This window comes from Peromyscus californicus, unplaced genomic scaffold, assembly GCF_007827085.1.
Source record: "Peromyscus californicus insignis strain IS unplaced genomic scaffold, ASM782708v3 Scaffold_5__1_contigs__length_169319896, whole genome shotgun sequence".
In the NCBI taxonomy this organism is placed as follows: domain Eukaryota; kingdom Metazoa; phylum Chordata; class Mammalia; order Rodentia; family Cricetidae; genus Peromyscus; species Peromyscus californicus.
Genome location: NW_026294573.1, coordinates 123,929,530 through 123,946,168, shown reverse-complemented (window position 1 = coordinate 123,946,168; position 16,639 = coordinate 123,929,530). Strand labels below are relative to the sequence as shown.

Genomic DNA, 16,639 nt, shown 5'->3' with positions numbered 1-16,639 from the left:
CATAAAAAATGCAATACATCTTGCATCATTCAACAAATATTCCACAGCATAAACAAATGTAACACATCTTAAAGTAATCTTCTCCAACACACACACACACACACACACACACACACACACACACACATACACACACGAATGCACACACACACAGAGTTAGGTAAAAACGGACAAGATACAATCTTCATCTTTTAAGATGGGAATAGATAGACTTTTTAAGCTTCTGTTTAGACTTACAGTATAGGCCAGTCAGGATTCATTAAGATTTTAAGAACATTTAAAGAATTTCAACTCAGAAGAAAGTGATTACAATAGAGAGAAACAGATTAATAAGTCAGTGACAGTGTTTAGATGGGTAGATGAATGAGAGATACTCAACCACCATGTTAACCTAGAGCACATAGGAATAATTTTTGTGCAGTAGGACAGCTAAGCAGTTTGACTCCTGTCTTTATCCACCTAATTAATCCCTCACGTGACACACAGGGCACACACAGTGACCAAGCTTCTGATTGTCTGACATGAAGGGACATGCTTCCTGCCACTCTGGGTGACACCGCTGACAGTGATTTTGGGTGGCTGTGCCATTCAAGAAGGCTGATGAGGATCACCTGCCATCACTCAGCATGGAGGCATGCCTGCTCTTCCAGGATCTCTTTCTACAATTCTACATTGAATTTATCTTCCCTGACTTTGCTCCCTGACCCTGCACCACCTGCCATTTTTTACAGACTCAAACTTATTTCACAATGTGTCAATTCTCCTTCTTTCTCAAGTCAACCTTTACTCCCTGCCTTAACTGAAACCCAGCTCTTCTCTGAAGATGTGACTTTACATTTTCTGTGGACCTCAGAGTGGGAGGTGCATTTGTACCCCTTTCGCTCACTGTTGTTACTTAGGTAGGAGCTTCTCCAGGGCTCAGGCCCAACTCTTGAATCTGGTGCAGCTGTATTGCAAATACCCCCCTTTGGGTCACTTCCTTATTTAAATATCTTTGCTCTTCTCCTTCCTAACATCTCCGTCCATTCCTGAGTAACTCCAATGAACAGTCGTTGTACTTACTGTTCTGCCTGTCAATGACAATAGGGTCATATCTCAGAGTGTGCCACCTCCACAGGGACACTGGCCTAAGCATCTTGATCAAACTTCAGTCCCTTAAAGATATACGCTCATCTAGGCTGAGAAGTATGGACTTCTGTGAATATCACACACTCCCAAAGCTTAGCAAGAATCTGGAGTTAGCTTACCCCAAATCCCCCATTCCCTATTTGATCACTGGTTGGTCAAGTTTCCTTACCAGACTCCATCTATCAAGTGATAGCCCCTCACCCTGACCTGCCTTCAACAGTATTCCTCTGAAGTTGAGCAGTAATTCTTCCTAGCCTTGATATTGTTTCTGACTAATTTTCCGATCACACATCCCCTCCCCCACAGTTGTTTCTTGGCCTGGAGCCTCCACTTTTCCTTGTATTTGGCACAAAGCTCAATCTGTCAGTCTTTAGATTGCAGAATCCCATGACAACAGGTCCTTGAACAAAGATTTCCTTGCTTCTTTTCATGCTTATCAGAACAATTCCACGTGGTGCTTCCTTCTACATTCCCAACACAAAGGAGGCCCAGGCAGGAGGATTGCCATGAGTTCCAGACTAGTGTGGGCTACATAGCAATTTCCAGGTTAGCCTGAGCTACAGAGTGACAGTCTGTATAAACAAATGAATAAATCAATGAAAATAAAATTAAAATCATAATAGAAAGCTAAGAAGACAGAAGAAAAAGTTTTCAAAAGCAAGCTATAATTTACTTATAAAGAGTTTTCTCTCAATTACAACCTTATGAAAATCAATCCAATCCAATCCAATAGGCCAATGGAAAATGAAAAGACATTAACATAGCACTCAACAAAAATGCATCCTTCAAATGTGAACTTAGTCTGACATATAAGAAAAGCAGAATTTTATTTTCTTTTTTGTTTACTAAATTAAATTTTTTTGAGGCAGGGTCTCTATATAGTCCTGGCTGTTCTGGAACTTGCTATGTAGACCAGGCCGGCCCTGAACCTACAGAGATCTACCTGTGTCTGCTTCCCTAGTGATGGGATAAAAAGACTTGTGCTGCCACATGTGGATTATAAATGAATTTGAAGTTGTGTGTGTGTATGTGTGTGTGTGTGTGTGTGTGTGTGTGTGTGTGTGTGTGTGTGTGTGTATGTATGTACGGCATTTGCATTATTTCCCCACTTGGTCTCCTCCTTCCAACCTCTTCCATGCTCCCCTATTCCCTCTCAAATTCATGTATTTTTTCATTACTGTTAAGCATGCACACATGCATGTGCACACACACACACACACACACACACACACAAATAAATACATAATACAATCTGCTGAGTTGGTTTATGATTACTCATATGCATATGTTTTTAGGACTGACCACTTTATATTGGATTGTGAGTTAGAGGGCTCATCCCTGGGGAAGACTAATTCTCTCTCTCTCAGTGGTCCCTGATTGCTTGTAGCTCTTCATCAAGGGGTGGGGCCCTGTGAGATTCCTCCCATCCACACTGGCAGATCAGCTGGTGTTGCCATTGTCCCTGTCTTTTTGAGGCCACCATATTGCTGAGATTTCAGATGTTTAGAGATGCACAGGTATTAAACTATAAGGAGACCCTGCCTACTCATTTCTAACTAGGAAAGATGAGGCTATTTAAGAGCATCCTGGGGGATAAGGATGGAGATGATGAAGCAGACATTTTCAGAACCATGGAGAGTACCACTGGCCCAAACCAGATGTGGGTGGTGCAAACCTTTAATCCCAGCACTTGGGAGGCAGAGACAGGCAGATACCTGAGTTGGAGGCCAGCCTCATCTACAGACCGAACCCAGGAAATCCAGGGCTACACAGAGAAATCCTGGGGGGTGGGAGAGAGAGAGAGAGAGAGAGAGAGAGAGAGAGAGAGAGAGAGAGAGCCACTTACCAAGCTTCGGCCTCCCCAGTACTTGACTGTGCTCACTCACTGCTGTGGTCTGCTTTACAATTTTTGTATTTAGGTTTGGTCCTCAAGACAATGGTATGGAACCTTTAAGAGTCACGGCTAGTGGGAAGTTCTTAGGTCGCCCAAAGGACACACTGATGTCCTGGAGTGAGTTACTGAGAGAGCTGGTTGTGACCATAGCCTGACTGAGTCTCCTGGCTTCCTCTATCAACATGTGATCTCTTTTTCTTACATGTACCCTGACATTTGCCATGGAGTCCTTGCCATAGCCGGCACTATGCTGTTTGTACTTAGGTCTCCTCAAAAATGTGAGATAAATAGTTTTCCTTTATTAAACTAACATGGCTCAGGTATTTTGTTATAGCAATGAAAAAAATAAAAAAGGACTAATTACTCACTAAGGTCAGTAGCATCTGCTCTGCTGACTGAATTCACTTTGACTCTATTGGTTCAATATGACTCTATTGATCCCACTTCGTATTTTCTTGAAGCACTCATCCCTTAACTCTGCCTCTCCCACACCTGTCTGGCTCACCTTCCACCTCTATTGGCCCTTCTGGTTACCTGGATATGCTTTTCTTTCTTGCTTTGCTCATCTAAATGTGATGTCAGTTTCATCCTTTGTACTAGGAAACTGCTGAATTAAAAAATGTCCCCATCCTTCTAATGAAACATTTTCACTCTCCTCACTCATCTGAGACTGGTTATTAGTTCCTCATTTTCCATCTCGATACTAAGCTCGTCTTGTAGGACATGCTTTCTGAGAGTTGCTTAGTGATTTATAAGATGCCCAAGTCAAGTCCAATGGATCAAAAAGTACATAGATAAAGTCACTTCATGGTGACAGAATGGCTTCTGGATATAATGTTCGTTGCTGAGTCTGTCAGTGCGGGTGTACAATCCCAGTTCCTTGAAGGCTGAGGTGGGAAGATGGCAAGTTCAAGGGCAGCTTGAGGAACTTAGTGAGACCTTGTCTCAAAATGAAAAGTATAGGCCAGAGGTATAGTTCCACAGCAGAGTGATTGGCTAGCATGTGTAAGACCATAGGCTCAGTCTTTGGCAAATAAATAAATAAATAAATAAATAAATAAATAAATTAAAAAAAAAAATCACATCTCCCAGGCAAGTAGGACAATATTAGATTTCTTCTATACAAATTGTCTTAGGGTTACTATTGCTGCAATGAAACACCATGACCAAAAGCAACTTGGGGGGAAAGGGTTTATTTAGCTTACACTTCTACATCACTGTTCATCATCAGAGGAAGACAGTACAGGAACTCAAACAGGGCAGTGACCTGGAGGCAGGAACTGATGGCAAAGGCCATGAAGGAATGCTAATTACTGGCTTGCTCCCCAGGATTGCTCCGCCTGCTTTCTTATAGAACCCAAGAAAACCAGCCAAGGGATGACACCACCCACAATGGTCTGGGCCCCCTTCCATCAATCACTAATTAAGAAAATGCCCTACAGGCTTGCCTACAGCCTGATCTAAGGGAGGCATTATTTTAATTGAGGCTCCCTCATCTCAGATGGCTTTAGCTGTGTCAAGCTGACATAAAACTATCTAGTATACAAATCAAGAAATCCAAATCCTTACTATAAAACTCAGAAGAATATTATCAAATAAATTATTTATTACTGAATAATCATAGGCATTTTAACAAAATAGCATAATACATTTAATTATTTAAAATGAGCAAAAGCATCGTCTCACATCTACTTGTTACAGTAGCAAGGCCCTAAATATCCCAAGTTGTATTTTAAAACAAGAATTGTAACATCATGAGAAAGTTTCTAACATAAATGAAATGTCTATCTTGCTCACTTGATTGTGTCTGAGAAATCGGCCAGATCTTTAACTGCTCAGGTAGGGAAGTAGAGGCAAGACACACCTCTTATCTGCCCCCTTTTCTCTTACCCTCTTCCTTAAGTTTCTCTCCTGCCCCAAGGCTTCCTCCCTTAGCTCCCAGTACTTGCAGGGTCAGATATGCATCAAGGTCTGCCCTGATTGTTCTTCTAGAGTCTTGGTACATTTTTAAAGTTTCTGATTCGATTCCTGCCCAATCCCATTATCTGTATGTAATGGCCAAACTCCTAAAAAATAGTGTGGCCTAGTGCGGAACCACCTGCCAAGGAATGCTTTCAGTGGTCCAAGTTCTTAATTCCCTTTGAGCTGGTGGCATAGAGAACTGTCACTTGGGCAGTGGTAGTGCATGCCTTTAATCCCAGCACTTGGGAGGCAGAGACAGGTGGATCTCTGTGAGTTCGAGGCCAGCCTAGTCTACAGGGCACCAAAACTGCACAGAGAAACCCTGTCTCAAAAAACATTAAAAAAAAAAAAAAGGAATTTATTTTGGGGTTGGGGATTTAACTTAGTGCTTCTATCCTCAGCTCAAAAAGAAAAAAAGAAAAAGAGAACTGTCACTCAGACCATCATCTGGCATCACATCTGGAAATGTGTTAGGAATGCAGAACTCCTGGGTTCCTCAAAACACAGTCAGAATGTACACTTTAACCAGCTTTCCCATAATTCATGTGCACAGACGTGCTCGGGAAGCACTGGTGTGACCTAGCTGTCATTTATTTGATCATCGTCGCTGGCTCACAGGTGATATATAAGCTATTTTTGTTCTTGAAGCAGGTAGTTTAGACTAGCTTTGAACTGGAAATCCTCTTGACTCAGCCTGAGTGCATATATATACATCATATATATATGCCACCACCCCTGGCTATCTACATACAGTTGAAAGTTTGGGAAAGTTATTTGGCTTTCTCTTGGCCAGCTGTCATGGGAGAGGTGACAATGTAACTATAGGCAACTGAGGTTTTGTAGCCATTCAATTTAGACACAGTTCCAACTGTAGCAGGAGTAGGCCTTCAATACTGCAGACAGCACTCCAGCACCGATGTGTGGTGTGAAGGACAATGCAGGTGATGGGCAGTTCACCCGGTCACTTGTGAGCCTTTAGACTTCCTTGGGTGTCGATACTGGCTCAATTCCTACAAGCTTTTGGAATTGGATAGTTAATTGCTCTTCTGGGAGTTTAGTTTTCTTGTTTGTAAGATGGGTGAGAACACTTGTCTAAGAAAGTTTGTTTCCAAAAATTATGTAGCACAATACCACATAGGCAGATATTTAGTTAGTTCCTTTCCCTTTCAACACCTTGATGGAAGTTAATTTTGAAAAAAAAAATTGAAAAAGGAAAATACTTCATTACAACCAAGTGTGATTTTAATGCCATTGTGGGGAAATTAAAACTCCCTCTTTGGGTTCTTAGTTTTGTTCACAAAAGAACTTAAAAATAGTCAGTAGGAGCTCCAGGAAAATTTTAGCAGTGTTAGCATCAGCCTTTCTGAGGGGCTGGTCTCTTGGCCAAGTGATTGACAGGCCCAGATGAATGAACTCTTAAGGGAGGAGGCAATAGTATGAAATTTTCTATTCTTTGGAGAAGATCAGGATGCCATGTTTCCACCCAGGGCCAGACATGTATTCCATTCTTTTGACCACGAGGAAATATCAAAGTTGACAAATTAGTTGTGATAATAGCAGGGATGGAATAAAGATTCTGGCTCTGACCCTGGAATCCTCACACCATCCCAGTGGCTGGTGGAACCTAGGAGGTGTGCTGTAGCTTAGCTCCTACCCCTTCAGATGGGATGGGACCACACAGCTGCTGCCAGTTCAATCTGGGACCTGAGTATCCGTTGGGCTTTAAGAAGCCATTCTTCAGGCCGGGCAGTGGTGGCGCACGCCTTTAATCCCAGCACTCGGGAGGCAGAGGCAGGCGGATCTCAGTGAGTTTGAGGCCAGCCTGGTCTACAGAGTGAGTTCCAGGAAAGGTGCAAAAAAAAAAAAAAAAAAGCCATTCTTCAAAGAGCCAGTCTCCCCAGCTCTTTGGTTAACCCAATTCTGTTTAGTTATTTATTTGTTCATTTGTTCATTTATTTATCTACTTTTTGTTTTTCCCAGACAGGGCTTCTCTGTGTAGTCCTGACTGTTGTGAACTAGGCTGGCCTGGAACTGAGACAGATCTTCCTGCCTCTGCCTCAGGAGTGCTGGGGTCAAAGGCATGTGTCACCTCTCTGGCCTGTTTAGCTTTCTTTTGCTGGGCTTATTACCTGGTTGACTCCCTGCCCTGAGCCTTAGGTTGCCTTCTTTCTGTAGCTGGATTGTGCTCCTCTGTGCATATGCTTTTCTAAGTGAGGCTTAGGTGGACCTCAGATGAAAAGCTGGCTAAAGGCTTGCATAGCTGTTGCCTGAATGGTTGTATCTGCTTTCCTTGTTCTCCGAAAGTTTACTTGATTCTTAGGGGTAGTGGCTTTTCAGAGTTGACTGTTTCCTTTCGTCATATTTGGCTATAGTAATAATAATCTTTTGTCTTCTATGTCATGCTAAAATTTAACCTGCATCCAATTAAGATGGTCTTTTGGTCTCTCTTGTAGATTTTACTTGACTCCACTTGCTTCTTCAAGATGCGCATTATAGTATCATGAACATTTAAACCATATTTGAGTCAAAGATCAGACAATACTCAACAATTTTCTGATACTTTCAAGACGCCACAGTGGACAGCGGAGGAGTTGAGGAAGTGAACGGCGGTGAGTGACTCTGTGGGATGGAGATAGGGATCCCTGAAATGCGTGTCAACCTGGCTAGGGTCTCCTTCCCTATCTATGGGGACAAACAATGATTAGTTCTAGCACGGCTGGATTACTTGTTTATTCTAAAGGGGTGAAGTCCAGGAGATGGGAGCCCCTGTCATCACTATCCCAGTTTCTGCCATCTTAGGGGACGAATGTGTTTTTATATGCATACTTGCATTTTAATTGTGAAGAATCTTATGTCTTTAATGTTTTCATTTTATTTCCTCTAAACTAAAACTGCCCATGCTTTGGTTAGAATTCGTGCACCAATCACAAACTTCTATAAAACATGGTCTTGTTCTCTGCGCATAAGGATTGAAAGGGCTTGTTGGTAGAGCATGCCTACCATGTATGTGTAAAGGCCCTAAATTCAATCCCTAATCAATCTCTTCAGGGTTAGCCAGGGTGGCAGAAACCACTGAACACACAATTGCTTATTTTACAGTTTTCTGCACCAAAAGGGAAGGAGACCCATAAAACATGCATCAGTGATACCCTCCATAACGATGTCCCAGGGGGAAAGACAAGCTGTCAGCGGGGAGATTTCTCACCTAGAGTCCTTTCTGCTGATACTTGTCAAGGCAGACATCTCTTCTTCGTCGGCACCCTGCCCAGACCCAGGTGTCTGTGCCTCCCCCAGCGCTCTAAGCAATCAGAGCAGACGTTTCCCGATGGCCACACACTCCCGACCTTAAACTGCCCTCACCCGACGTTTCGGGCCGGCGGCTCAGGGCAGGTGAGTCCCGCGCCCGCCCCGCACGGCGCCTGCGGGAGGAGCGGGCGGAACCGAGGGCGGCGGCTGCGGGCTCGGCCTAGCCGCAGTCACAGCGTCCCCGGCCGCCCGCCTCCCAGAGCCCCGGCGGGCGCCCAGCCCTGCCGCTGTCCCCGAGCGAGCGAGCGGAGGCAGGCAGCGCACCGGCAAGATGCGGGGCGGGGGGCAGGGCGCGGGCTAGGTGACTTTCTCCCGCCTCCGTTGCCCGGCCCGGGGGAGCAATGACATCACGTGGCCTTCTCCACGCGCCGACACAAAGAGCCGCTGCCAGAGGCCTCGGCCAGGGAGGCCGGCGGCCGCCGCTGCCTCTCCGGGCTCCGGGGCCCCGCCAGCCCGGCCCTCCGCCCGCTGCCCGCGTCCTCCTGCCGCCACCGTCGCCCGCGCCCCCCGCGCCCCGCTGAGCCCGATCGCCCGCCCGCCCGCCCGGGCGCCGGCTCCTTCCCATGCGGGCTGCGAGGGCCCTGGGAGGGGCGCCCGGAGCCAGCCGCGCAGCATGCACTGGGGAGTTGGCTTTGCCTCGTCCAGGCCGTGCGTGGTGGACCTGAGCTGGAACCAGAGCATCTCCTTCTTCGGCTGGTGGGCCGGGTCCGAGGAGCCCTTCTCCTTTTATGGGGACATCATCGCTTTCCCTTTGCAGGATTACGGTGGGATCATGGCAGGGCTGGGCTCGGATCCCTGGTGGAAGAAAACCCTTTATTTGACCGGGGGAGCTTTGCTGGCCGCGGCTGCGTATCTGCTCCACGAACTCCTGGTCATTAGGTGAGCCGCAGAGAGGGTCCCCGCACGCGGGCGCCTACAGGGGCACCTGGCCCGGGAAGGGCTGGCGCGAAGGGGGGTCCGGGGCCAGCCCCTCCGTCCTGCCGCCCAAAGGTCCAAGCGTCCTCGCTCGTCTTCTTCTCTCTAAGGGTTTCATGGTCACCTGGCCACTTGTGAGGGGCCATTTAGAGTTGATGGGAGAATTAAATTGGGAGGGGAAAGCATTTGCCTCCTAGCATTTCCATGCTAAAAGCAAAGTGCTGTGAGTCACTAGTGTTATGGACCCAAACAATCTGTTAAAGCCCACAGGAAGATTCTAACTGCAATCAATGCATTTGCAACAATAGAATGAAGCTCTGTAGAAACACGAGGGTACACTTTTATAAACGCCTAATTGGTTTATGGTTAATAATGCTGGAATATTAAGTATTAACCTCATCTTTACTTAAAAGGTTAGTTCTCCCTTACTCCTCTCTAAATGTCAACATCATTAAGAGGCTGCAGTTGCAGAAGCTTGGAACCTCCTGTCGCTGTTAAAGATGCTCGGCTGAGTGTCGCCCTGTTCAGATTTGATGCAGCCTTAGCCCGCTTACTGATTATCTGGTATGGAACTGTGAGCACCTTCAGGTTTAAATGCCATTGTTGTGTGATCAGTAGGAGCTCCGAGGGCAGCACTAGCACATGGGGTACTTGACATAACAGGGAGTCTCCCTGAGCTGTAAACAGTTTCATGGCTGCCTGCCGCAGAATGTGTACAGGGCTGACTTGAGAATTACAATAAGTGGAGGCCCCTGCTGTTGATACTACTAGTCCCATAGGTCTTTAGTGGAGTAGGTGATACCACAGTGTACCGAAGCAGTTTTTGGTTAACTGATATGTCCGTTAATGGTTAAAATTTCCATGCATTTGGGGCCCCAGTCACTGGAGATTATTGAAGGCAGATTAGTGTTCAGTAGTTCAGCATTTCCCTTCTGCCCAGTATTTTCTGAAGGGACAAGGATGTGTTAACAACACATTTTCCAGGGGTATGGTAAATAGAATATAGTGAATAGAGGTGCTTAGTTCCAGAGGTTATAAAGTCGCTGGTGACCTCCCAAGGGCTTGCAGAACTCCAGGAGGACACTGTAGTAACCCCACAGTGTTCACACTGTTTCTTGGTTCTGAGAGGGTGAGAAATCAGCTAGGGCTGAGAAAATGTGTTGGCTTTCATATTATTTAACCATATTGGAAGACTGAGAAGTATGTTTTAAGTTTGCTGCATCTTATTTCGTTCATTGCCTTGAATCTACTTGAACCAAATACAAAAGTTTTAAAGTGAAATATCTCCAAGATTACTCCCCATCTGTGCCTGTCTTAGAACTCAATTTCAGGTCAGGTTTCAGTCCATATAAAGAACTCCCATACACCTCTGCAGTGTTTTAAACAGTAGCTCATTGTTTCTCGGTTGTATTTCAATCCAAAGCCTGTGAGGACCGTCCCTGCACCAGGTGGCTTCCCAGCATTTTTCCAGTTTGTGGAGAGTGAAGGCTTCATCTGGCTGAATCCAAAATGTGGCTTAGATGACCTTGCAGAAATAATGGGGCCTTGGAAGCTCACTTTGGAATAGACCACGCCCTGGAAGCTCTGGATCTTGGACACTATTAAGCCCTCTGCCCACGCTAGGTCTTTCCCCATTATGGTGACCACAAGCCTCAGCTCTGGATACTTACTTGGATCAAGACGTTTTAAGACCCATGTTTGTTTACTTTTGTTTCTTGACGAATGAATTGATAAGCTTTATTATAATACAAGCGCAAAGAAGGTTGCTGATGTTTTGGGAACTAGTAGGACTCTGTGTGTGTGATTGCAAGTATCTTTAACAACTACCACTATAGAGTAGAAGGAGGCTAAGTAACCTGCCCAAGATCACGAAGAAACAGGAGTAAGACCGAGGCTCCAATGTGGAGCCTGGCTGCTTGTGAGAAGGTGCTTGCTTTGTGGTGGAGAAAGGAGCAGAACGGGGGCATTTCCTAGGAAGACAGGCCCATGGTCAAGATGCAACTTTCTGCCAGCTTCCAAGAGTAGAGAGATAAGGAGCAGACAGGAGCACTAAGACAGGCTTCAGAAGGTACAAGCTAGGGGAACTTCTACTTCCTGAGAAATTTAAGGTTCCCCTGTCTGTACAGTTTAGGCAGAAGACCAAATCAAACTATGAAATGTGTGGGAGGGAAATAGAGCACAACATGCCCCCACTGTCTGAGTTCATTGGCAACTGTCAACTCTTCCCCACCCTGCCTGGACTTCCTGCTGCCCAGATTAACCTTAATCTAATGGCTTTGTCTCGTGAGAAAAAGAAGTTGTCAGGTCACTTAAGAAGTCTAATCAATGAGTATAACCAATGCAGGTGTTTTTAGGGTGAAGCATGGGTGCTTGTCTGGGATATTATTTTTGTTATTTGTATTTTCTCTACTGTTATATTTTTGAATAATTATCGTCTTAACCCTTTGTTTCCCCCGAGTGGAGAATGGCCTGGCATCTATATTAAATCCACTCAAGCATCTGGAAATTTGTTTGTAAACCCAGTAACTAAATAATGACTTCATTCCCCGGAGCTCATTTGAGCTTTGGGTACTCCAGCCGAAGGGTCCCTATCTGATATCCATGACTGACTCATTGCCTGTTACGGAGGCGTGATCATCTGTGATGTCCTTAGAGCAGGGGCTGGACCTTGTTAGTTCCTATTAGGTGAGCCAGCTGGCCTCTGCAGGTGTTCTCTCTTCAAATCTCATTCTAAGGCCATTTTAGGAAATAAACCGCACAGGAAGGTCCTGACCCTAAACTAGGGGAAGGGCTCTGACAAGTAGAAGGATGCCTGTGGGGCCAGACTATCTGGGTTCAAACTGGATTCTGTGCTTAGCCAGTCATGAACCTTGGATGCTAATAAGTTCTCAGTTAGTGTCATCTATAGCATAGAAATAATAACAATAGCCTTCCTTATCTAGTTGATTTAGTATGTTAACACATGGGAACTACTTAGGACCGTTTGTCATATGGGCATTCAGTAAAGATTAGCCATCACTAGCTAGCTGAGTCAGAGTGACTGTGTTAATAAAACTAATCAAGGAATTGACAAATTTTCTTTTCTTTGGACTCTTGAGATCTAGAGTTATTTCAAACATATATATATATTCATTTTTGCTAGGGGTTGAACCCAGTGCTTCACCCGTGGAAGCCGAGGAGCCCATCACAGGACTAGATCTTCACCTCACTCCACTTTTGGCATATTAGTTTTTTGAGACATGGTCTAGCTGAGTTGTCTAGGCCGGCCTTGAACTTGCAGTTTTCTTGCCTATGCCTTCTGAATAGCTGGCATCTGCCACCAGTCTTGGTCTGACACACTTGATCTGAAATTGGTGTTCCTTGGGCAAGTTACACTCTGACTTTCCTGTCTACTGTAAAATGTTAGTGTGGTGTCCCAGAGTTAAACTCTAACAATGTCCACTGTAGATTGCTATTATCAGAATTAAGTAGGTTAATATGGGCAGTGTCTATAAAGTCATTGGCACATGTTGACACCTGACCAGCATCTATTTTGACTATGAAAGTGAACCTTTAGAATTTGGTTCTTCTGGCCAGTAGGGCAGAGGATTTCATATTTATCTCCTTTTAGTTCTTAAACTTTTGCCTGGCTAATTTGCATGAAAATTACTTTGTGATGTGAATTATTTTACTGGGCAAAGTCAGCTGTGAATTGTAGAGTTTGTGTTGTCTACTGACAGTCAAAATGAGTCCTGGATTCTAATACCTGACCTCCCACACATTTCCTATAAAGGAAAACCTTTGTTTCATAGTAAATATTTTAATTTTTTGGCTTGTAATTTCAGAATGAGTCATTCTGAGTTCTTTAAATTGCCTAGGTCCTTGGTTAGTAAACCTCAAGAGAACTTGTTTTATGAAGTGGAAATGCTGAAGCTAGTGAGCATCGCATGGTGAAGGCGACAAGCCATTCCCGCTTGGCCAGAAGTAGGTGTAGAATTAAACTGGAATTTGGAGAGGGAAGTAGAAGCTTATGGAGGGTCAAGCCTTGAGAATGGAGTTTATCTAACTGGGAAAAACTAGGCAGACAAAAAGATGGAAATTGTAATAGGTTTCTGAGGAGTTTATGAGCCAGATTGGGTGAACTGGGAAGATTTTGTAAGTGAACAAGACCATATCTTGTTGTGTAAGAATAAATTCTTCTACACTTTCAATGCTTAATAGCCTACTAAATGTTTACAGATATTGTTTTATTTAATCCTTGTGATTATCAATATAAAAAAAGAGCCTGAATGTTTAGTATCAGATTCCCTGTAGCTGTGCATCATGCCACAGCAGACTCATTCGGTTATCGCCTCACCTTATTGAGAAGGGTCTGTTTCCAAGTTTTGGGTAAGGCCGGCATATAGGCACCGTCCAGGCTCTGCAATGTGACTATGTCTCTACCCAGGATTCTCTGTCACCTATGCAGGCCGTGAATGAGGATCCATTTCAGCCTCCTGAGAGCTAGGATTAAAGGCCTGAAATACCATGCTCACCTTCTAGTATTTGCATCCCTGAAATACATGTCATGTATCTACTTCATAGGGTTGTTTTGAAGATTAAATGAGATAATACCCATGAAATGAGCATGGTGCAGAATCAGGTGGAACACATAGTAAGCACAAAATACCTGTTCCAAAACTACTCCTCTTGCCCATAGGCTGCATGTAAAGCACAAAAATGACTGTTCTAAAACTACTCCTCTTGCCCATAGGCTGCATGTTGATTTGTAGTTACTTCCCAGAGCCACTAGATTATAGTCACTTCAGAGTTTGTAAGGTCCACCTGCATGTCCACTCCACTTCCATTCTCTAAACACTGGATGAGGTAAGACTTGTCGCATACACTTCCGCTTGTGCACAGAAGCCTACAACCCTACAGGGTCCTCTTGAGGCCCTAAGGCAACAGAAAACTAACATTCAGGCTGTTCTTCATTTCTGTTTTGGTTTTGACAGGAAACAGCAAGAGCTTGACTCCAAGGATGCTATTATTTTACACCAGTTTGCAAGACCTAACAATGGTGTTCCCAGCTTATCTCCTTTCTGTTTGAAAATGGAAACATACTTAAGAATGGCTGATTTACCCTATCAGGTACTTGTTTGCAAATATGTTTTATTTTTTTATGGTCTCAATATCACATAGAGGAGGTGTAGTTAATGTCATAAATGGATGCCAGAGTAGAAGGGGTCTGAAGGTTAGACCCCAGTCTCTAGTAAGAGAGAGATACTTGGATTCCAGGGTATATTGAATTCTTTTTACATCACTTTTAATGAAGGAATCATAGTATTTCTCTTAATGTGTCCTTTGGTTGGAGGTTTGGAGAGGCATCCAGGGCAGCTGGTGAGAGATGTGAGTGTGCTACTGCCTGGTGGGACTTCTCTTTTAGGTTTTTCACTCATCATTTTGTCCTCCACGAATGTGGGGTTAGAGGGCACAGTAGGAATTGGGTACATATTTGAAAAAAATAGATTGTCAGTACTAGGGATTGAAGCTAGCATCTCATGTACTAGTCCAGGGTTCTACCACTTAGCTGTAGCTCTGATCTTTGAATACATTTTTGAATTTTTCCACGTTCTGCACAAGTGGCTTTCAAGGAAATACCTGTACATTTCCGCATCAAAGATGCAAAGGATGTTGGAGAGATGCCCAGTGGTTAAGAGCACTGTGACTCCTCTAGAGGATCCTGGTTTGTTTCTCAGCCCTTACATGGTGGTTCTTGATCATATGTAACTCTAGTTATAGGGGATCCCATGTCCTCTTCTGACCTCAGGCATCAAGGCAAGCATGTGGCACACAGATATATTTGAAGGCAAAAGACTGACACATAAAGTAAATAAATCTAAAAAAACTTACAAGAAGTAATTCAAGAAAAAAGGAAAAAGAAACACATGTACCCATATATACATGCATACACATACATATACACTTATGTGTAATAAGTAATTTGCAAGTATTTTCATACCATGAAAAAAGGAAATAAGCCAAAATCTTAATTATAAGTAATTACTGGAGTTTAGAACATGGGTTATTTTAATATACATATGTATATTAAAATATAAATACATACATATATATATATATGAATTTACAGATTTTCCCCTAAAAATAGAAATAAGCATTATTCCATAAAAAAGAATAAACAAAAGTATGTATTTGAAGGTATCCAGTTTTCCCTCAGTGATGCTAGAGTTAGCTAACGCATTTGATATGTTTTTTGTTATTATTGCCATTTCTCTATGTAGCTTTAAGTTTTTCCCTTATGTTTTCCTTTTTTTTTTTTTTTTTTTAACAAGTTCTAGCTGTAGGGAGAGTTTTCAAAGCTTTGTTTCTATATTTGTTTTTGATATTATGGTCAGAGAAAATCATCTCTGTGACACCAATTCCTTCAGTTTACTGAGACTTTATTCAATTGTGTGGTTATTTTTTTTTAAATAGTGGAAAAGAATTAAGTAAATCTTACCAATGTGGGGCAGCTTATTTGTTTACTTGCTTGAAGATATCTGATGTGTTATTGAGAGCTGCATTTTGCTCTTTTAAAGTGGTTTGCCTGTTAGTTTCTGAAAAGGGTAAAGCATTCAAGTCTTCATTGATTGGTCCCCATTTTGCTGCTCTGTTAGCGCTTTAATACTACTTATATATTTGAAGTTATATTTTTAGGTACACATGCTACAAAAGATCACATTTAAAAATGTTTTAGTTTTCAAAGTACACTACCCCTCTAGTTCTTTTTATAAACTTTTCAATATGAGTTCTTATGTATCTTTTGTCTCTTTAACAATTATTAAAGCTGACATAAAAAGCAATGGACTTCATTATAGCATTTTTTCTTTTATTAAACATAATTGTACTATTTAAGTCTTTAGAGTTAACAAGACAAACACACATGATCATAAATGACGTTTCTTAGATTAGTAAACAAATTTTTATAACATAGAAATGTTTACTGAAAAAAATAACTCCTTTGCATTTTTATAAATCTATTTTATTTCTGGCTTATTAGGTAAATGCTATATTCTCATATCTGCTTTTTACACTCAATGTTTTATTTTGGCTGATGTCTGAAATCGATGAAGAAAATCTGAACCCATGAAGATGCAAAGTTTAGAAACAGAGAGGCTGGTTTGGTTTTTGCTGTTGTTTTAGTTAGTAGTTTGTTTGGTTGTGAGTGGAACATTTTCTTACACGTGTGTCGTTACTCTTGTCTAATTTAGCCCTGTCCTCCACTGCTCCCCTACTCTCTTGATGGTCCAGTTCTTCACCCCAAATAGTCTCCTCCTTCGGTGTTCATATGAATCCCATCACCCTCTCTGTCTCCAGCATTTTGTTGCAGATCTCTTCCCATCTCGTGGTCCTCTTTCTAGTCTCATGGCACACACAGATGCATGCATAGGTAAAAATTTAAATCTAGGTTTTTGC

At 43.1% G+C, this 16,639-nt stretch overlaps 1 protein-coding gene and 1 long non-coding RNA gene across 5 annotated transcripts in view; one reads left to right on the top strand and one right to left on the bottom strand.

The window, feature by feature from the left end:
* The window catches only part of LOC128097528 (uncharacterized), a 30,563-nt gene extending 22,259 nt beyond the window's left edge, over positions 1-8,304 (bottom strand). For both annotated transcript variants that reach the window (XR_008213885.1, XR_008213886.1), the window contains exon 1: positions 8,190-8,304. This is a non-coding gene — a long non-coding RNA (uncharacterized LOC128097528). The remainder of the gene's footprint in view (positions 1-8,189) is intronic.
* The window catches only part of Faxc (failed axon connections homolog, metaxin like GST domain containing), a 74,837-nt gene continuing 66,406 nt past the window's right edge, over positions 8,209-16,639 (top strand). The window contains exons 1-3 of one of the 3 annotated variants that reach the window (XM_052718110.1): positions 8,265-8,374; positions 9,048-9,169; positions 14,179-14,314. In XM_052718110.1, coding sequence (XP_052574070.1) covers positions 9,063-9,169; positions 14,179-14,314 — 243 coding nt within the window. In that variant the 5' untranslated portion in view covers positions 8,265-8,374; positions 9,048-9,062. Of the gene's footprint in view, positions 8,375-8,785; positions 9,170-14,178; positions 14,315-16,639 lie in introns of those variants that run through there. The other 2 variants (XM_052718112.1, XM_052718109.1) reach the window with 2 other exon arrangements.